Genomic DNA, 22005 nt, shown 5'->3' with positions numbered 1-22005 from the left:
GGGGGAGCTTGTGGGGTAGTGAGTTCCCCATCACCAGTGGTATTCAAGCCTCTGCTGCACGGCCTCCTGTCTGAGATGTTCTGGGTGGAATGTTGGACTTGGCTGCCTTTAAGACCAGCACTGCCTCCCCAACAGCCCATGGTTTCCTCTAAGCCCTGTCCTGCTTGCCACCCAGGCAGGCCCTGATTCACCCTCTCCATTCCTCCTCTCCAGGTTCTATGATGAGATCAGGACCCCGCTCCTCTCCGACATCCGCGTGGATTATCCTCGAGGCTTGGTGGAGCGTGCCACCAGGACCCTGTTCCCCAACTACTTCAACGGCTCGGAGATCGTCATCGCGGGGAAGCTGGTGGACAGGACAATGGACCGGCTGCACGTGGAGGTCACGGCCAGCAACAGTAAGAAGTTTGTGGTGCTCAAGAAGGACGTGCCCGTGGAGCCCCGGAAGGTGGGGATCGACGTCCCGCAGAGCCCCAGGCCCAGGGGGCGAGGCCAGGAGGAGCCCAACCACCTGGAGCGCCTCTGGAGCTACCTGACCCTGAAGGAGCTGCTGAGTGGCTGGCTGCAGAGCATCGAGGAGCCGGAGAAGGAGCGGCTGAGGCAGGAGGCCCAGGCTCTGGCCGTGAACCACCACTTCCTCGCCCCTTTCACATCCATGACGCTGAAGTCAGCACCGCGGACAGAGACCCCAGAGGCCGCCTATGGCATGTCCAGCACGCCCACAGCCACTGGACCCGAAACGATGATGCAGAGCCTGCGGGGCACACACCTGCAGCCAGGTGAGCGCATACGGGGTCCAGGGTGGGCACCCACATGGCCCTTTCTGGCTGCTTTTGCAGGCCGAGGTCATCTCTTTTATTTTCTTGCATCGTAATTTTTATAAGCAATGTTCTATTCCTGCAGCTCCTAGCCAACAGTGGGTTAGCTTGTGTTTGTATTGTTATTATAAACCGTGGATTGCTATAGAGAAGTTCAAGAAGGTAAAGTCGGTCTATCGATAAATCATCGATATTGAGTGCCTATCACGAGCCACAGACAAGTAAACAAATATTCATTTTTCAGTGCCTTTCTATATGTTTTTAAAGATTTACTCATTTTATTTTGGGGGCTGTGGTGGGTCTTCGTTGCTGCACGTGGGTCTTCTCTAGTTGGGGAGAGTGGGGGCTACTCTCTAGTCGCGGTGTGCAGGCCTGTTTGCGGTAGTTTCCCTTGTTGTGGAGCACAGGCTATGGAGCACACAGGTGTCAGTACTTGCAGCTCGTGGCCTCAGGAGTTGCGGCTCCTGGGCTGTGGGGCACGGGCTCAGTAGTTGTGGCACACGAGCCTAGCTGCTCCGCGGCCTGTGGGATCCTTCCCGACCAGGACTCAAACCAGCTTCCCCTGCATTTCAAGTCTAATTTTTATCCACCCTACCACCAGGGAAGCCCACCTTTCTATATTTTTAAATACTTTCAGTTATGTCATGTGATGGGTATGCTTGATTTTACATCGATAAAAATAAAATTTATATGATAAAATAGGTAAAACGAAATTTTACTATATATTGTATTTTGTTGTTCAGTCACTCAGTTGTGCTCAGCTCTTTGTGAGCCCATGGACTGCAGCAGGCCGGCTTCCCTGTCCTTCACTATCTCCCCAAGCTTGCCCAAATTCCTATCCATTGAGCTGATGATGCCATCCAACCATCTCATCCTCTGCCACCCCCTTCTCCTCCTACCTTCAGTCTTTCCCAGCATCAGGGTCTTTTCCAATGAGTCAGCTCTTCTTATCAGGTGGCCAAAGTATTGGAGCTTCAGCATCAGTCCTTCCAATGAATGTTCAGGGTTGATTTCCCTTAGGATGGACTGGTTTGATCTCTTTGCTATCCAGGGGACTCCCAAGAGTCTTCTCCAACACCACAGTTTGAAAGCATCAATTCTTTGGCACTCAGTCTTCTGTATTGTCTAACTCTCACATGCATACATGACTACTGGAAGAACCATAACTGTGACTATACAGACCTTTTTCAACAGAGTGATATCTGCTTTTTAATACACTGTCTAGGTTTGTCACAGCCCATGTCTTGTATATTTTATGAATTTTTACTTTTTATTATTTTTTATTATTTAATTTTTAATGATTTTGTTTACAATGAAATAAAATTTGTGAAATTTTATTATAGATATTATTTAAATTATATAGGAGAAACTAAGTTCTTCTATATAACAGAATCCAGAGTTGAAGCAGAAATTTTTTATTATTTGTCCCAGTGCTATTTTTCAGGGGAAATTAATAGAAACAAGAATAAGAGGGACTTCCCTGGTTCTCCAGTGATTAAGAATCAGCTTTTCAATGCAAAGGGCACAGATTCAATCCCTGGTCAGGAAACTAAGATCCCACATGTCTCAAGGTGCAGCCAAAAAAAAAAAAAAAAAAAATGGGAAAAGGGTAGGAAAAGTAATTCAACCAAAGCAAAGGGTTATATTCTCACTACTATCTGCTTGTGGAAAACAGTACTTTTTTCAGATGTGACGTTTTTATTAACTTCCTGCTGGGTTCACATGTCCTAAGGTGAGGGAATTGACATGAACCCTGGGCTTCACGTGATCCTCATATTCTAAACTCTGAGAATCACCTGGAGAGAACCATGGTGGAGAGAGCACAACCTTAGAATCCAGAGGGTTTCAGCTCGTGGCTCTTCCTAGCCAGCTGTGGCCTGGGGCAGGTTTCTGAACCTCTCTGAGCTCCTGTTCTCTCACCTGTAAAATGTAGATAGTGATGTCTTTCCTGAAGGGCTGTTGCAAGGATTAATGGGCAGCATAAGTACATAATGAGTGTTCTACATATGTTAGATACTCTCTCCCATGAGGAGTGCAGAACTAGAAATTTATCGAAAAGTGCAGACCCTGATGGAGAGGTGAAAAATGCTACATCACATTTTTAGAAAGAGTGGAGCTTGTCTTGGCAAAACTAGGACAATATTCATTCTGGTGAAAAGGATGAAGAATAAGTAAGTTGCATGGTGCTGTGAGTTCACGCTCCAAGATCTGTGCCACATCCAGGGAAAATGGCTTTTTTTGAGTAACATCTTGATTTGATGTTAGTAACTCAAATTTCTACAGCTTCAGGAGATGGCAAACTCATAAATGACACAGGACTCAGAGGGCCAAGAACACAGATGAGGGAATAGCCAACTGATTGAGCAAAAGACTCATTAGACATAAAATTTTCCTGAAGCATCAGTTAGTATTCAGGACAGTTTCCTCCTTTTGTTTAAAGCTCTGATGATTTTTTAATTTTAAGATTTTCTGAGTGTCTGTGACAAACTTAAGGCTCCCAAAGCAGGCATCCAGACTGAGAAGTCACTTCTCCCGTGTGTTTGATCTGATTCTGTCCACATCCTGCTGATGAGGGCTCAGTTAGAGAAGGGGGCACTTAAAACATTCAGGTACTGTGATTTTCATTTTCTGGGTGCAAAAATCAGTGAAGCAGAAACATCAGAGGAGCATAATCCTGTTAATACAGACAGCCCGAAACAAGGTATTAACTTTATTTTATTGACAGAAAGTAATTTACTTTTGGGTTATTCTTTAATACTTATTTTTGCTGCTGCTTTGTGAACTGTGTTTACACTCACAGCTCTGGACCTGGAGTGTCATGATTATCTTTTTCTTTTACATTTTTGTATCTTTTTGGTTGTTGTAAAGTGCTATTTTACAAAAAAAAACATGTTAAGAAACATTTACCATCATAACTGTTTTTCCATTCTTTTTTTTTAAATTGACATGTAGTTGATTTGCAAAGCAGTGTTGATTTCTGCCAAACAGCAAAGTGATTCAGTTATGCTTATGTACATTCTTTATTTTTAGTCTTTTCCGTTATGGCTTATCATAGGATATTGAATATGGTTCTCCGTGCTATGCAGTAGGGCCTTGCTGTTTATCCATTTTACATGTAAAAGCTTACGTCTGCTGACCCCAACCTCCCACCCCGACCCCTCCCTCTTGGCCAGGCCAGTCTGTCCCCTACATTGTAACCATCTTTAAGTCTACAGCTCAGGAGTGTCAAGTATAGTCACATCCTTGTGAAACAGATCTCCAGAAGCTTTTCATCTTGCAAATCTAAAACTCTGTCCCCATTAAACCATTCTGCTTTCCCCCTCCCCCATAATTATAGACTATTTTCTGCATTTTCCCCTATCATATACATAGAAATCACAGGCACGTAGAATATTATTTAATTTATAAAGGAATAAAATAGTTACCTCTCCTTATGTTACACCTTCACTTTGTGTTGGGAGGCCAAGCTCCTCCTGTCAAAGAAATATTTTTAAATGGTCACAAATGTATTGAAAGCTGTATTTGACTCATCTCAACTCTCTATATTTCTCACTTCCTTCTCTTTAATAAATAACAATGGTGGGTCTCTTCTTTCTCCTCTCTAGGACCTGCTGTCAAGAAACCATACAACCCAAGGATTAAAATCTCCAAAACATCAGGTAAAGGAAAGGATATGCTTGTGTGTGACTGAGAGTTGAGATATTTAGGACTAAGATGACCAGGAATTCCCTGAAGCCAGTTAGATCAGCTCACAGAACAAGATGTGAGGACCTATATTTATCTAGCTCAAGTGTGCAGCATGGGGGCAGTTCTCAAAACTCCGACTGTCATTACACCGTCACATAGGTCCTGAGGACCCTATCAGGAGCCCTGGTAGACGGATGGGTTGGACGGAGACACACGTGCATCGTGATTGAGTTGAAAAGACGTTTGTTTTTAAAGATCTGAAGTATGCTCACTTCCAGCTTCTGGTGTTACAGTTATCTGCCACAGTGCACACTTTTTAAACATTATTATTTTATTATTTTCATAATCCTTGGCTTTGGAAGGGAAGCACAGATAACAATACAATAAAATTTCCCTTGGCCAGCTTCCTGGGATTATAATAAAAATCTGGATGGAATAATGACCCACGCGCTGGGCTTTATTCTTCAAATGTACACATCTGCCTTTGTAAGCCCTCCTTATTGCCTTGCCGCTGATGTACCGGGCATGCAGGTTGGCATGGCCAGGGACAGTCTGGAGATTAGCTCTGGATAGAAGAAACACACTGTCCCCGTGGGTAGGGTGTCATTCCTTTGAGCACACACGCGTTATGGAATGCAAGAAAACTTTCCTCTTGGATACTGAGCAGAGTAATGACTTCCAGACCTCTCCTCTGTTTTTTTGGAGCAAGCAACATCTTCCCTTGTAAAGGAATTTGGAAGATTTGAGTACAAATGATGTGGTGTGAGCACAAGACGCTCTCAGAGAACTGCCACATAGTTATATGCATACCCACAGAGTGCCAAAAATATGCGCTTTTATCTTCAGTGGTTGTCATTTTTTCATCTACAAAAGACCAGTACCTTGTATGTCTTTATTACATTGTCCTTCACTGGATGCTTGAGGCACTTTACAGTGAGATCAACCAGATTCTTCCAGAGGCCCCTCTGAGTCAGGCTGGGGGCAGAACAGGTTTCTCAGCAGTTCCCCCAAGACCCTTAATTGGCTCATAGCTTGCAAACACCGAACTCCTGGCCCACCACCCCTCACCATGTACAAATGGTGGAATATATACATATACAGGAAAATCAGTCCTGTACATGCATATGCATGTACACATGAAGTAGAGGGGAATTCAGGAACATGTTGTGTTTGGTATAGAGAGAGAAACGAACTCTCCAATCTTGTGGGAAAAGTGAACGGATGTAGACTCTTGGGAAATATTTTGTCTGTACAGTGAGAGGCAAGATCATCCATCTTTAGCAGAGGTGAAAACGAGGGGAACAGGCGAGGCGCAGGGCCAGCCAAGCGTTGTGGTCTCATCTGCGGACAGAATTTTGAGAGCGGTAAAGTCAGTGGGACCCAGAGGAGGAGTTGCCATGGTCATTGCTGACTGACGTCCTTCACTTGTCACCAGCTCTAAATTGGGCTCAGTCATTGCCACTCACGCAAGGGCTGTGTCCAACTGGCTCTGGGAATGTCTCTAGGGCCGTGGCTCTCCAGTCACAGGACAGGAAGTTTTCATCCACATCTCCACTAGGCTGGTCCAAGCCAACAGAAGGGGTTAGGAGCAGCCACACAGGGAACTGAAGAACGTGGGTTCAGTATTCATGGGGGTATAGAGTGAGAGGCCCCGCTTACTGCAGTTGACTGCAGTCAGTTGACTGCAGTGTCATGACAGGAGCATTGGATTTGAATTTAGGGGACCTGCATTCAAATATTTAGTTTCCACAAGCTACCTGTGCAACCACTGCATCTCTTCATCTCCCAGTCGTCTTCCTCGTGTTGACTCAGAGGACCTGCCATTGACAGGGTTAAGTCAACAACACAAGAGACATAGGAAAAGAGTGCTTACACAGGGAAGGTGCCCAATCAATGTCTCTTCTTTCTTTTTCTCTCCCGTTCTTGCCCTGGCCTGGCAGCGGATGGAGACCCCCACTTTGTTGTGGATTTCCCCTTGAGCAACCTCACTGTCTGTTTCAACATCGATGGAGAACCCGGGCACATCCTGAGGCTGGTCTCCGATCACGCGGACTCTGGTGAGTTCTGCCGGGAAAGTAGAAGATCCTGCATTTATGGACTAGAAATAAATAAATCCTAATCTTTGCATTTTACCCCACTCCTCATGGTGTCATGGCATCTGGTCCCATCACTTCATAGCAAATAGATGGGGAAACAGTGGAAACAGGGACAAACTTTATTTTGGGGGGCTCCAAAATGACTGCAGATGATGACTGCAGCCATGAAATTAAAAGACGCTTGCTCTTTGGAAGAAAAACTATGACCAACCTAGACAGCATCTTAAAAAGCAGAGACATTACTTTGCCAACAAAGGTCCCTCTAGTCAAAGCGATGGTTTTTCCAGTAGTCATGTATGGATGTGAGAGTTGGACTATAAAGAAAGCTGAGCACTAAAGAATTGATGCTTTTGAACTGTGGTGTTGGAGAAGACTCTTGAGAGTCCCTTGGACTGCTAAAGATCCAACCAGTCCATCCTAAAGGAAATCAGTCCTGAATATTCATTGGAAGGACTGATGCTGAAGCTGAAACTCCAATACTTTGGCCACCTGATTCGAAGAACTGACTCATTTGAGAAGACCCTGATGCTGGGAAAGATTGAGGGCAGACGGAGAAGGGAATGACAGAGGATGAGATGGTTGGATGGCATCACCGACTCAATGCATATGAGTTGAGTAAACTCCTGGAGTTGGTGATGGACAGGGAGGCCTGGTGTGCTGTAGTCCATGGGGTCGCAAAGAGTCGGACACGACTGAGTGACTGAACTGAACGGGATCTTTGCATTTTACCCAACTGCTCATGGTGTCCCAGAGTCTTCAAATCAGGAGTAGTGGAAACTAGTGGATCAGAAATACTGTGTCAGGGCCACACGAGAGTTTTTGGAACAAAAGTAGACAAACATGTCAACCCCCTTTTATTTTCTATTTTTTAACTTTTTTTTTCACTTTTAAATTTTTGTTAGAGTATAGTTGATTTACAATGCTGTTTTAGTTTCAAGTGTGCAGCAAAGTGAATCAGTTCTACACATACATATATCCACTCTTCTTTTTTTTTAGATGCTTTTCCCATATGTTGTTCAGTTGCTAAGTTGTGTCTGACTCCTTGCAATCCCATGGCCTGCAGCACGCCAGGCTTCCCTGTCCTTCATTATCTCCTGGAGCTTGCTCAAACTCATGTTCATTGAGTGAGTGATGCCATCCAATCATCTCATGCTCTGTCATCCCCTTCTCCTCCTGCCCTCAATCTTTCCCAGCAGCAGGGCATTTTCCAGTGAGTCAGCTTTTCCCATCAGGTGGCCAAAGTATCGGAGCTCCAGCTTTAGCATCAGTCCTTCCAATGACTATTCAGGATTGATTTGCTTTCGGATTGACTGGTTTGATCTCCTTGCTGTCCAAAGGACTCTCAAGAGTCTTCTCCAACACCACAGTTCAAAAGCATCAATGCTTCGGTGTCCAGCCTACTTTGGGCTTCTTTTTCCCATACAGGCCATTACAGATTATTGAGCAGAGGTCTCTGTGCTCTATAATAGGTCCTTGTTGTTTTATCTGTTTTATATATAGGAGTGTGTATATTTTCATGGAAACCTGCATCAGCTTCTTCCACCTAGGGCATTGGCCAAAAATCACTTATACGTTCCTGCATTCATTCATTCATTCACTAGGCACTCAGTGGTCCCTACGTGAGAGCTGAAGTTCTTGGCTCTAGAAACACAGGAGAAGAAGGAAATTCTAATGAGATGTCTTCATGTGAAATTGGGGTCACTTTGTCTAACCACTGCTCTCTCCCCCTCCGCCTTTGAGGTGTGACGGTGAACGGAGAGTTGATTGGGGCCCCTGCTCCTCCAAACGGCCACAAGAAGCAGCGCACCTACTTCCGAACCATCACCATCCTCGTCAACAAGCCGGAGAGATCTTACCTGGAGATCACGCCCAGCAGAGTCATCGTGGATGGTGGGGACAGGCTGGTCCTCCCCTGCAACCAGAGCACGATCGTGGGGCGCCGGGGGCTGGAGGTGTCCGTGTCCGCCAATGCCAACGTCACCGTCAGCATCCAGGGCACCGTGGCCTTTGTCATCCTCCTCCACCTCTACAAAAAGCCAGCCCCTTACCAGCGCAACCACCTGGGCTTCTACATCGCCAACAGCCAAGGCCTCTCCGGCAACTGCCATGGCCTGTTAGGTAGGTGGCTGCTGCTCCCCATGATGGTCACAGCACAGAGTTCAATTTCCCAAGGTGAGCCTGACGCTGCCCATGCCTTGACTTGGCTGAGAAATTCCAGAGAATTGTGGTCTCTTTTTTAAATTTATATTTTGGCTGTGCTGGGTGTTTGTTGCTGGGCGTGAGCTTTTCTCTAGTTGTGGCAAGCGGAGGCTGTTCTCCAGTTGTGGCGTTGCTCAGGTTTCTCATTGTGGTGACTTCTCTTGTTGCAGAGCATGGGCCCTAGGCACATGGGCTTCAGTAGTTGTGGTGCATGGACTTGGTTGCACCAAGGCATGTGGGATCTTCCCAGACCAGGGATCAAACCCGTGTCGCCTCCGTTGGTAGGAGGATTTTTAACCACTGGACCACTAGGGAAATCCAGGAATGTGGTCTTTATGTAGCTTATGAAAAGTCTATTTCTTCCTCTATCTCTTTTTTTTTCTAACAATTTTTTTGTGGCTTGCCTGGTGGCTCAGACAGTAAAGAACCTGCCTGCAATGCAGGTGACCCGGGTTCAGTCCCTGGATCGGGAAGATCCCCTGGAGAAGGCAATGGCTACCCACTCCAGTAGTCTTCCCTGGAGAATTCCATGGACAGAGTTGCTGCAAATGGCAAAATTTCATGCTTTTTTCATGGCTGAGTAGTATTGCATTGTATATACACCACATCTTTATCCATTCATCAGGTGATGGACACTCAGGTTTCGTCTCTATCTTGGCAGTTGTAAATAGTACTGCTGTGAACTTTGGGGTGCACATATCTTTTCACATTAGTGTGAAAAGTGTATTTCTTGCTTCATCACTACCTTCTAGAGTAGGTATGAACTTTACTAATTTTCAGTCACCTTCGGGGAAAGGGAGCAAAGAAGTGGGGCATCCTTCTCTCCAGGTCTGGTTCTTTACTCTCAGGGAGAACGTGCAAACCCAGGGCTGCCCACGGCCCAGCATCTGGTGGGCCCGCTCTGCCTGGCTTCCCTCCACGTGCCATTTCATGTGGGCCCTTTGCCCGCAAGTAAGGAGGGAGCCGCTGCCAGGGCCGGGTTTAGAACGCAGGATTTCCTGGCACTCTGGATATCTCAGTGCAGCCTGCCTGCCAAGCGCGAGCTCCTCTCATGGACACAGAGCTTGGTTTCCTCGGTCTCTGTGATGTCCTGGCTTGACCTTGAGAATTCCGACACTGCTTCCCACACCCAGTTAGTGTATACACGTACGAGGTCCCCGGGGCAGGGGGAGCGGGGCGGGAAAGACTGGACCCTCCTTCTCTATTTATTCACCCCCATCTCATCCTCCTACCTCAGTGGGAGACTGGGTATCTGTGTTTTTATTTTATAATTTTTAAATGTTTATTTTTGGCTGCGCTGGGTCTTGGTTGCTGCATGGGCTTTTCTCTGGTTGCAGCGCTCAGGCTTCTGGTTGCAATGGTTTCCCTTGTGGCCAAGCACAGGCTGTAGCGCGAGTGGGCTGCGGGAGTTGTGGCTGCCGGGCTCTAGAGCACATGCCCAATAGTTGTGGAGCACGGGCTTACTTGGTCCAAGGTATGTGGGATCTTCCTGGACCCGGGATTAAACCAATGTCCCCTGCATCGGCAGGCGGATTCTTTACCACTGAGCCACCAGCCACCCTGGTTTTGTTTGTTTATTTAAATATTTATTTAACTGCGCCAGGTCTTAATTGCAGCATTCGGGATCTAGTTCCCTGATCAGGGATCGAACCCAGGCTCCCTGCATTGGGAGCGCGGAGTCTTAGCTGCTGGACCACCAGGGATGCCCCCCGGGGCATCTCTGTTTGCAGGTGGGGCATCTTTCCTGTGTTGGCTTCCAGAAGTGGAGGCTGCGACGAACATAGCCTCAGATCTCTCCTCCCTACACCCCCTCCAGACACTGGTGCAGGTGCCTCTGGGGGGTCCAGCCCAGGATCGCAGTCACCACCTTGATAATGATGTCATACATCCCCGTCCTCTGAGTCACAGCTGGGCATATGTCGGTCACCAGCGCCCGAATCGAAGTCAGGTGTTGTTCAACTGCATTGCTCGCACTTGACCTAGACCTGATGTCTTTTGTGCCCTCTCAGGTCAATTCCTGAAGCAGGAGGCCAGACTCACAGGGCTCAGCAAGAGCCCTGCCCATCCTCCGGTTCCCGAGGCAGGGGAGAGGTCGGAGGCCGTCCTTGAGGTTAAAGGTCACCAGGTCCCGGTGGTCTGGAAGCAGAGGAGGATCTACAACGGGGAGGAGCAGGTGGACTGCTGGTTTGCCCGGAACAACGCTGCCAGCCTGATCGACGGGGAGTACAAGGACTACCTGGCAGCCCATCCTTTCGACTCCGAGACCACCTTTGGCCCCGGCCCCTCCCGGGGGCTCTGATGGCACAGCCGGAACGCAGGAGTGCACGGCAGGGGACCCCGTGGTCTGATTCTTGGCTGGTAGCCACCACCCTGACCTCAGCCCTAGTGGTGGGGAGGTCTGCTGTCTGCTTGAAAAGAGAGTCGGATCAGGACCCTGAAGGGAGGGTGGGATTTTCCCCTTTCCCCACCTCCCTCATCTCCAGTAGAGAAAGATGGTGGCACCAAGGGACCAGTCACAGCTAAAAGCAAGTCTCTATCTTGTCCCATCTGGCTTGTCCATCTCACCGCCGACCCCAAGGTGACTGATGAAGGAAGGTCTGGTCTCTGTTCTCTGTGGAAATGGCCAAGTTCGGTCACTCTGCTCTGCGCCTCATACTAATGCTTAGGGATCTCTCCTCCTAGTCTGGCTGCGTCCTCCAGACATGCGGCCAACCTCTGCCTCAGGGGAGCCTTTCCCTGGGCTCAGCGCCCCCAGTATTGCAAACAGCACACAGACTGGATCATTGTAAACCCCTCGGCCTGGCTTTAGCAGAGGATTTTCTTCTGCTGTGATGTCTTACCCTTGAAAATTTGTTTTCATTTAAAAAAAAAAAAAGTCAATTCAAAATAGAAACACTGCATTCCAGATAGCAACATTCTTCTAACAGGCTCTGTAAACCCCTTGTCTTTTGCTGGTGAAATTCTCCTATTTATTCCGGAAATCTGATAATAAAAAGGGCGGCCCACGTGGGAGTATTTCACTGGCCCGTCTCGGAGCTGGAGTGCCGGCCAGCTGCACGATGAATCTTCTACTTGGCTCTTCCAGCCTGGTCCTGCTTCCAGCCTGGTTCGATCGAGGTCCCCAGGAGGCGATGAGTTAGGCTCTTGCAGAACGGGGAGGAGGAGGGATTGGATCAGCCCAGAGCCAACCTACAGGGATCAAACTCTCAGCAGGAAGCATGGACAATGGGCTTACAGATCTAAGGGGCCCACATCCCAGACCCTCGAGGCCAGAAGTCAGTGTGAGCGAGGGGCTGGGGACACATGTGATTATGTCAGGACAGGTTACAGTCAGGGGTCGGGGGTGATCTCAGAAGTCAGTGACGTCACCCTTCTTGCGGGAGCTGTGAAGCCTGCTATGTCATCAGGGGGACGGGAGGCTGGTAGTGGCCTCGGGACATCTTTTCTTGCCCCCAGCTTGTGCTCCGCTTGGTCTTCTCTGGACCACAGAGGTCGTCCTGTAAGTCTGGCCCTAACAGCTGTCAGGGCGCACATGGACATGGAGAGCCCGGCAGCCAGCAGCGTGGGCGGAAAGATTTGGGTCAGAGAAATGGAATATTTTAATGGCAGACTGAATAGAATAAAGGCTTTTGTGCTGGTTTCATGGCGGTCCTGTCCAGGAGGGAGTGACTCTAGAACTTCCATGCCATATGGAAGCCGGCAGCGCTTGGAGAGAAATCAGAGTTAAGAAAATTGTTTATCATCTTGGCCTTCCCGTGGGAAACATGTGAGCAGCAACACGAGCTGCCCGTGTTTCTGCGGACCAGGCGCCTGCAGGAGGTGAGGTGGTGCCGGGGCTGAGCCGGGGGCTGCGGGCTGGGGGGGTGGTCGGTTCTGTCTCGGGGTCTCCGAGCCTCTCCACTCCGGGAGCCCACCAGACCAGAGCCGGCAGCTGTCTTATTTTGGACTCAACTCGGCTGCCTCCTTCCATGCCCACGGTGTGAACGCACCAGTCCAGGCCGCCAACAGCTGATTCCATATTTCAGAGGGAGAGGAAGAGCGGGAGGCGGGCTGGCAGGGGCCTGGGCAGGCTCTGCAGGGTCCTTCCTGTTCCGTAGACCTCGGCCCCAGCTGGGCAGATGACCCTGTGGCCACTGGGCCAGGAGCCAGGCTCTGTGTTCCAGGCGTGGCCTCAGCTGCAGACAAGACAAGAAGCTATTCCTACAGGACTAGATACTACAGTGAGGCGCCCCTCCCTTACTCACCTATTCAGGGGGAAAAAAAATCCATTTTGTAAAAGTATTAGGTTGAAATTTCATGTTAACGTTTTTACTTTAGACACATCCCACTTTTCTTTCTTCTCCTCTTCCATTGTATATCTTCTCTTTTTTCTTTTTTTGCAAAAAGTATGTACCAGGATGTTTTCTGTTTCAGCCAGAGACTGTGAGATTTGTGGGCCCCAGACTCCACACCAAAGTTAGCCTTCAGGTTTTTTTTTTTTCTTTAAACTTGATAGAAAAAAATGTCATATTTTCTGTTGGTCACGTGTGTCGTGAAGCACAAGATCTTTTCAAATAAACTTAAGTCCCCTACATACAAACGAGTTCCGTTCTGAGAGCGCGTTTGTAAGTCCAGTTTGTTCATCAGTCCAGGTGGGTCCAGGTACCCAACTAACACAATCGGCTATATAGGACTGTACTGTAATAGATTTATAACGCTTTTCACTCAAATACTACATAAAAAACAAACACAAAAAAGAAAGCAACTATGCTCCAATAAAATTAATTTTAAAAAATAATTGTTAAGAAATGAGACCTTTTTAATCTTAGAGTACCTTGAAAAGTGCAGCAGTACAGCTGGTATACAGAAGCACGTGTGAATCTTTGAAAGCTCGTAAGCACACAACTTGAAGGTCTGTATGTAGAGGGCTTACTGTAAATGCAGTGGCAAGGAAGGATTCTGTTCTGCAGGGCGGGCCATGAGGCAGGGGGCGGGTGGGTGATTTCCCCCACATCATACAAGACCTAGAGCAGGACCAGGCTGAGTCTCCAGAATGCATTCATTAGCTTTGATGCAATGTCGTCGTCTGGACAATCATTCATTTCCCTTGAGCATTTAAAAATAATGTGGGGTCAAGGTAACTCAATGAGCAGTTCAACGAGCTAGAGAAGTCTGTTGCAATAATGAGGGTTTAAACCTCAAGTTAGTTCATCACTAATGTCAATGAGTCCTAACTATTGCTAGGCTGGGCTCTCTAGCAAGCCTCCAACCCTGGGTTCCTAATCCTCTCCCTCACCTAAAAAAGAGAGGCATCTCCATGTGTTGTCTTTAAGGGTCTCCAGATGTAGTTTCACATTCCCTGAATAAAACGGACTGAAGTTCTCTACTCATTAGATGCTTTATCTTCCATTTGCCTTTTCGCTGGTTTGCTAGTTTAGTATGCAGGGCGTATGCGTTGGCAGGACAACCCTTCCTGAACCTCCATCACTCTGGGCCGCGTGGTGCTGGTCTCTGGGAGAGATCACCTCTGTTTCTATCAGATGAAACATTAGATCTTTAGTTGAATCATGTGTCCCCGCAGGTGGACTACAGACAGGTTTCATTTTCTTTATGTTTATATCTTGTCTGTCCTGAATGCTATGGGCAGAAAGTTTGTGTCCCTCCGAATTCATATGCTGAAGCCTAAATCAAACCCCCAAGGTGATGGCACTAGGAGGTGCGATGCTGGCGAAGGGATGAGGGCGTGAGGATGGGGCCCTTGTGATGGGATTGGTGGTTGGTGATTTAGTCGCTTAGTCATGCCCGACTCTTGTGATCCCGTGGACTGTAGCCCACTGGGCTCCTCTGTCCATGGGATTCTCCAGGCAAGGATACTGGAGTGGGTTGCCATTTCCTTCTCCAGGGGATCTTCCCGACCCAAGGATCGAACCTGAGTCTCTTGCATTGCAGACAGATTTTTTACCACTGAGCCGCCAGGGAAGCCCTTTGTGACGGGATTAGTGCCCTTCTAAGAAGAGACATGAGAGAGATGATTTTTCTATTCTCCACCCTTTGAGCACTAGAAGGAACACCTTCTAAAATCAAGAACTGGGCTCTCATCAGACACCAAGTCAGCTGGCACCTTGATCTTGGATTTCCCAGCCTCCAAAATTGGGAGAAATAAATATCAGTTGTATAAGCCACATTCTCTATGGCATTCTTTTTTTTTTTTTTAAGATTTGTTTATTTCTGGCTATGCGTGTTCTTCATTGCTGCGAGCAGGCTTTCTCTAGTTGTGGCAAGTGGGGCCTCCCTTCACTGTGGTGTGCAGGCTTCTCACCGTGGTGCTTTCTCTTTTTGCGGAGCACAGGGCATATGTGGGCTTCAGTGGTTGCAGCTTGAGAGCTCTGGAGCACAGGCTCAATAGCTGTGGTGCATGGGCTTAGTTGCTCCAAGGCATGTGGATCTTCCCGGATCAGGGATCGGACCCATGCCACCTGCATTGGCCGGTGGATCTTCAACCACTAAGGAAGCCCCTGTGGTATTCTGGATAGAGCAACCTGAGCTGACCTAGACGCTGACTCATTTAAGATGTGAATTCCTTTTCTTTTCTTCAAGCTACCCCGAATGTATACAAACAATGTTACTACTAAATCCACAGGACTCTTGGAACCATTCATGCATGATCCAACTAAAGTCAACAGCAAATAAAATAACACAGCTAAGCAAACACTTAGAATTGTGACTTTAAATATTTATTCTCTTCAGTTTAAAATAATAAGTAAGGCACGAGCTAGTTCACCTTCAAGAAGCATTTTCCTTCCACAAAAAAATTTGTAAAAGAATAACATCTAAAAACAAACAACACCCTGGTGTATTTGTTTTGAGGGGAAATGACTAGTTAGAATTGTGACTTTAAATATTTATTCTCTTCAGTTTAAAATAATAAGTAAGGCACGAGCTAGTTCACCTTCAAGAAGCATTTTCCTTCCACAAAAAAATTTGTAAAAGAATAACATCTAAAAACAAACAACACCCTGGTGTATTTGTTTTGAGGGGAAATGACTAGAGAGAATAAAACTTGTTGATTCCAACTACACCGTTTGTAGGAATTTCTGAATTCCATAGAAATATATGTAAATAGAGCAAGCGAATTGACCCTGGAAGAATCATGTGGAAACAGGGCAAATTGCTGTATGGAACAGCCAATGTACATCAGCCATCTCTGACCTTTTATAAAACTGTGAAATTCATAGAGAAGTGCCTTAAGCTTCAGTCCCTTACCTTCCAGGGGTGTGGGCATCCCAAGGCTTTTATCGCCTTCTTCTTGGGTCACTCGCCTGCCCATCACCTTGCTTAGTACTTCTGCCACTGGCTCAGGGCATTTCTCAATTGTGGTTTTGGCATTTCTACCTCCAGTTCCTGAGGTCCTGCCGGATCTTGCTTAGATGTTAGATTCTGAATCAGAACCGGAGCAGACCTACAGAAGGAGTGAGACATCACTGGGAGGCTGTGTTAAATAGAAAACCAGCCAACTCTTTATCTCGAGGGCATGAAATCAACCTCTCCCGGTTTTGGCTTCGGCTTCGTCTCTAATGAAGGGACTGAACAAGGTAACATGCTCAGATCCCATGATCTTTATCTTCTGACAGCATGGAAATCCTGCCAGAGAACTCTGCAAAGGCCCAGCTGTGAAGGGAGGAAGGAGGTGGGGAAAATGTTCCAAAGATGGAGTGTATTCAGCTGCAAGGAAGAAGCACATATTCAGAGGCTCCCACAGGAAATGTCTTTCTGCAATGTTAAGCAGCTGGGGACAGCTTATGGATCGAAGTCATCTTCATACTCCGTTCAGTTTTTGACTGGTGCCCTATAGATTTGGGGGCTACTGAGACCCCACAGTGGATGATGCTGGGTGGACCTGCAGATTCCTCTCTCCCTGCACCCTGGCTGGGTCTGTCTCCAGCCCCGCATCCTTCACTTGTTCTCCCAGGTATGGATGCCCTGGGAAATCACAGAGCTCTGCCGTAGGTCTCTTCAACCAGCCGGGCTCCTGCTGGCCTTTAGCAAAACTTAATGTTTTTCTTGAAGCGCATCGGCCTCCATGGCACCTGTGTTCTGCTTCAGCTTTCTAGACTACCTCACTCCACAGCTCTCCACAGAAATTCACCTCCTTCTATGCCGAGGAAACTGTAGAGGGACCGCCCTCCATTATTACTGTGTCTCATAGCATCTCCATCTCCTGCCTCCCAGTGTAACGGTCCACCTTCTTCCGGGCTTCATTCTTCTCGCTCCCTCCGTGCACTTGTCTCAGTGATTTCTTGTCTTTCTAGAATCTCTAGACTCTTACTCCCCAGAGGTTCTTCCCTCTTGGATTCAGATACCCTTCCAGAAGTCTCCTCCAGTGCATGTTGCTGGCCAGGCTCCATGGGGCTTCCCCTGTGGTCTTTTATTTCACTATCAAGCTTGTGCTAGTGGTCGGTGTTTGAACCCTCTTTTATTAAGATTTTTTTTTAAACGGGGATCATTTTTAAAGTCTTTATTTAATTTGTTACAATATTACTTCTGTTTTGTGTTTCGGTTTTTTGGCCACGAGGCGTGTGGGATCTTAGCTCTCCGACCAGGGATCCAACCTGTGTTGGAAGACGAGGTCTTAACCACTGGACCACCAGGAAGTCCTGAACCATCACTTTTGCACCTCCTAGTCTGTTGCTTAAGTCATCAAATTTAGCTTCTGTCTTCACCACATTCATTACACTTTGTCTTAGATGTCACGTTACCATTTCTGATGTCCGGTTCCTGTGATGGGTATCTCCAGACTCTTCCACGCGACCATGTCGACCTCTTTCTCTTTTTTGAAATGTTAGATCCCATTGCTTCTCTTAGCTGATTAGAATTTCATCCTAGTTTCCTTTGCTACATATTGTTCCTCCTACCAACCTGTGGATGTCCCCCAAGGTCATACTGGTCCTTTTTAATTTTTTTTCTTTTTCTTTTTGGCCAAGCCATGTGGCTTTCCCTGACCCGTGGCCCTGCAGTGGACGTGTGGAGTCCTAACCCCAGGACCACCAAGCAGGTCCCCATACTGGTCCTTTATAGTCTCCACTTCCCGCTTCACAGTCTCACTTCTGGTCTCAGCATCTGACTTGACGTGGACTTGAGAGTGCTTCCCTTCTGTTATTCTGGCATCAGCTCAAATTCAGGAGTAAAAACAAACTTTCCATGTTCGAAGTGGTTGGTGGTTTAGTCACTAAGTCATATCTGACTATTTTCAACCTGATGGACTGTAGCCCACCAGGCTCCTCTGTCCATGGGATTTCCCAGGCAAGAATACTGGAGTCAGCTGCCATTTCCTTCTCCAGGAGAGCTTCCCAACCCAGGGATCGAACCCACATCTCCTGCATTGCAGGCGGATTCTTTACTGACTGGGCCATCAGGGAAGCCATCTTCAAAGTGTCTGTATATAGATTAGAGAGATTTGAGATCTGGGAGGAAAGGAAGCAGTTCTGGCACAATCTTTTAAAATTTTGATTGTTGCAAATAAAGGTGGAAATGTCTATGTGTGTGTGTGCGTGTGTGTATGTGTGTGTCTTTGGTACGTTTCCTAGACCAATTCAACGTTTATTTTTATTGACACAGAGTTCTTCCTGAAAGCTCTCTGTTAATCATATTATTTTCTCAAAACAACAGCTGTGTTTGTGTAAGTGAAGACTCCATGTCCTGACTGCTCACTGGGAATTTCTGCTTATAAAAAGATGAAAATCAATGTGCCAATTAAGTCACTTCATTGTAGTACAAGTACAAAATGCATCCTAAATGTGTGTGATTTTTGAAAGGAATACACTTTATTTGAAATGTATGGGGTGATGTAGAAAATACAGCACTGCAGATAACTTGAGTGTGAATAAATGTCTGTATGGTAGACACACACTGCTCCAACTGGGACATTTCCTGCCCAAAGTCTTCTCGGGGGCTAGGATCCTTCCTCCTAAAGATAACATAACCTGTCTACGTGTTATACAATGTTATGAAAGAAACAAAGCTTTACAGAGGAAAGCAGAAACAGTATGTCTGTAGGCTCAGCTCCAACCTGAAGTGTATTTGCTTTTGAAAAAGGCTGGATTCTAAGGATATTCTAGAAACTAAACATTCTTCTAAGTTGGAAGTAACTATTTATCCTTTCGATCTCTTCATTGGCCTGGCCTGGGAAACTTAATAAGACTTTAAGACCTTGTGATGAAAATATAGGATAAAATTGTGTATATTATTGAAAGACAATAATACTTGAAATTGTTCCTGCAAATTTCGCAGAAGAGAAATTTGAGCGGAAGAGAAAATGCTTCAAAGCAAGTACATTCATTTATTCATTCACTGGACTCATGGAAATGGGTGCTAACCATATGGAGGGGACAGAGGGCCCTCCCTAGCCTGCCCTAGAGATAACTTTGTATGTAATTAGTTACAAACACAGGCAATAGTCTGCCCTTAAAAGACTCAGGAAAAAAATGTGGGTGGGAAGGGGTTTTAAAAAGAAGAGACTGTTTTCAGCCTGGGTAGAAGAGGCGCTGGCATTGGATCCGGGTTATACAGAACAGGTGAGGAAAGAAGGGGGAAATGTCTAGGAACATTGTATATAATAACATTTATTCATAACAAAAACATTATAAAGGCAAGGGAATAAATTGTGTAAAGGAACTAAAATTTCAGGGAGATGGCCTGACCAGCCCTCACAGAGCTAATATCTGGGCTTAGCCTGGATGCAGGAACTCTGCTCTTCTCATGACCCTGAGATGCTCTGGACCAATTAGGAGCAGCTTCCACAGTGACGGCCATGACGCTGGACCACGGGGGCAGGATCCCATCAGTGTGTATTGGCTGAGCATCACAGGGCAAAAAGTAAGGCTGGGGAAGGGGGGCTCTTTTACATGTCTCTGAATGCACTGGTTTCAAGACTGCTTTTTCTCTCTAAAAGCCGGTGTCCCTTCCATGGAATGTTGGACTGCTTTTTGCCACTGGTCTGGGCTTGAAGTGGGCCGGGAATTCTATGGGCTGGAGATATAGGATTGCTCCAAGTTCGTCTTTCTCTCTCTTCTTTAGAAACAACATCATAGAAAATATCTCACAGTCAAGTAGCTCCCTGAAACAAATTGTCCTCCGTGTGACGGACATAGACACGCATCTGGGGAGTTGGGGCAAGGAGAGCCCTCTGAAAAAGGGGGTCCCACCCTACCCTCCAGCCACTTAAATTCACAGAAATGGAGACAAGACTCATGTGTACATCCGGTGGCTGCTAAATGTCACTCATCTTCCTTGGGAGAGGCGCAGACAATGCAGCCCTTGACGTGATTAATGAGCCTCTGGCCGCACCTGGCAGAGAGAGACTCAGGCTGAGGCGGTGGAAGCACCAGGAACCTCCCTTTTATCTGTCAGACACTCAACGGCATGCCCACGGAGGCGATAAGCGAGGCTGACGGCCAGAGAGGAAGAAACCAGAGCCTACACCGACTCCGATCAGGGTCTGTGGGCTGGAGAAGCAGACTGTGGGAGGTGCTCTACTGGGAGGACTCCCCTGGCCCAGAGGTCAGATACCTGGGGAGGGAGTCTCCTGGGTCCCTGCCCAACCTCACGTGCGCATCCTTCATCGTGGGATCACGTGGGCCATGCACAATTGAATGAGGCTCTCCGCAGGTCCTGCCGGCAAGCGCTGGCTTCTCTTTCTACCCCGACCCCCTCTTGCTTCCCTGCCCTTTGCCTGGGGTACTCCCGCCCCCCACCCCCCCACCCCATGGCCTGAGACCCATGAGGGCATTTAGGTCCTATCACCACAGCCTGATCCGCTTGCCCGTGTCCATCGTCACCCACAGCCATTTCTGTTCCAGGCACCTCCGTCCGAGAGTCGGGAGGAAGAGTGAGTGGGGAAGGCTGGAGAAGTATGGCTGCAACTTGCCACTCATTAGGGAACCAAAAGCGTCTCGACAGGTCACAACAGCTGGATTTTTCTTTCATTTTACTTTTATGAATTTATTTCATGTATTCACAGAAATTTAAAGTTGCATGTACAGGATGTTACCGCTTTCTAATAACAATAAACACATAGATACTAAGAAATGGCCATCTTTTCTTTAGATACTACTAAACGACCATCAGAAGACTTCCAGTGGCTTGAGACTTCGCTTTTCAGTGCAGGGGGTATGGGTTCAATCCCTGGTCAGGAAGCTAAGATCCCACATGCCTCGAGGCCAAAAAACCAAAACATAAAACAAGCAATATTGTACAAAATTCAATAAAGACTTTTAAAATGGTCCACATCGGGGGAAAAAAAAAAGACCTAAAAAAAGAAAACAGCCACCAAGGGCATATTAATTAATACCTCAGTTTACAGCTGTTATTAATAAAATGAGCAATGTATTATCGCATGTATATTCACATAGAAAGCTGTCTAACGTACATGCAATTAAAAACTAAGTAGATCAACAGCCTGTACAGAATAAGCCTACAGATCACAACACCTTCATGTTTAACATCTTTGGAGTCAAGGGCACTTCTGAGCACATGATCAAATAGGAAAGCTAAAATATGAAATGTTTCCCTCCCCCTCTCCAAAAAAAAAAAAAAAAAGCTCACTTCTAGATTAACGTCTTACTAAAGCTCTTCAAAGCAGAAGACCGCTTGCAGTCCTGTTCAAGTGTCAAACTCCAGTCAAGCCTGAGGGCCTGGGGCTTTTATTTCACCCTGATTCATCCAGGACGGGTCCTTAAATGACCCTCCCTACCCCGGTCTGCTCCCAACTGCCGGTCCCTTTGAGGGAGCGGTGCCTAATTCTAGAGGGGAAAAAAAAGTATCAAATATAACTACTGATGCTCAAAGGAAACGATGTAAGTTTTGAATCACAAAATCCAATTTTTATATTATGAGAAGTCTTTCATTGTTCTGGTTAACAGCAGTTACTGTTTATTAGTCGGAGTTAATACTGAGCCAAGATGCGCCACTATGACAAACCCCTACTACTGGGGGACACTGAATAGAGACTGGTAAGTAATGGATATTAAGGATTTTGAATGTCAAATTGTACTCACAGACCCTGTTGTTGTATTCTTTCATCTACAATGTTAAGTTGTTGTTCAGTCGCTGAGTCATCTCCGACTCTTTGCCAATACATGAACTGCAGCATGCCAAGCGTCCCTGTCCTTCACTATCTCCCAGAGTTTGCTCAAACTCATGTCCATCGAGTCACTGATGCCATCCAACCA

General features: G+C 46.9%; 1 protein-coding gene across 4 annotated transcripts in view; it reads left to right on the top strand.

Moving 5' to 3' along the window:
- The window catches only part of ITIH5 (inter-alpha-trypsin inhibitor heavy chain 5), an 87357-nt gene extending 73780 nt beyond the window's left edge, over window positions 1-13577 (top strand). For all 4 annotated transcript variants that reach the window (XM_061126040.1, XM_061126039.1, XM_061126036.1 and 1 more), the window contains exons 10-14: window positions 214-779; window positions 4424-4477; window positions 6446-6562; window positions 8342-8719; window positions 10810-13577. In XM_061126040.1, coding sequence (XP_060982023.1) covers window positions 214-779; window positions 4424-4477; window positions 6446-6562; window positions 8342-8719; window positions 10810-11099 — 1405 coding nt within the window. In that variant the 3' untranslated portion in view covers window positions 11100-13577. The remainder of the gene's footprint in view (window positions 1-213; window positions 780-4423; window positions 4478-6445; window positions 6563-8341; window positions 8720-10809) is intronic.
- The last annotated feature ends 8428 nt before the right edge of the window (window positions 13578-22005 follow it).

Source organism: Dama dama, chromosome 23, assembly GCF_033118175.1.
Source record: "Dama dama isolate Ldn47 chromosome 23, ASM3311817v1, whole genome shotgun sequence".
In the NCBI taxonomy this organism is placed as follows: Eukaryota; Metazoa; Chordata; class Mammalia; order Artiodactyla; family Cervidae; genus Dama; species Dama dama.
The sequence above is the reverse complement of the archived record's forward strand: the minus strand, read 5'-3'. Positions and strand labels throughout refer to the sequence as shown.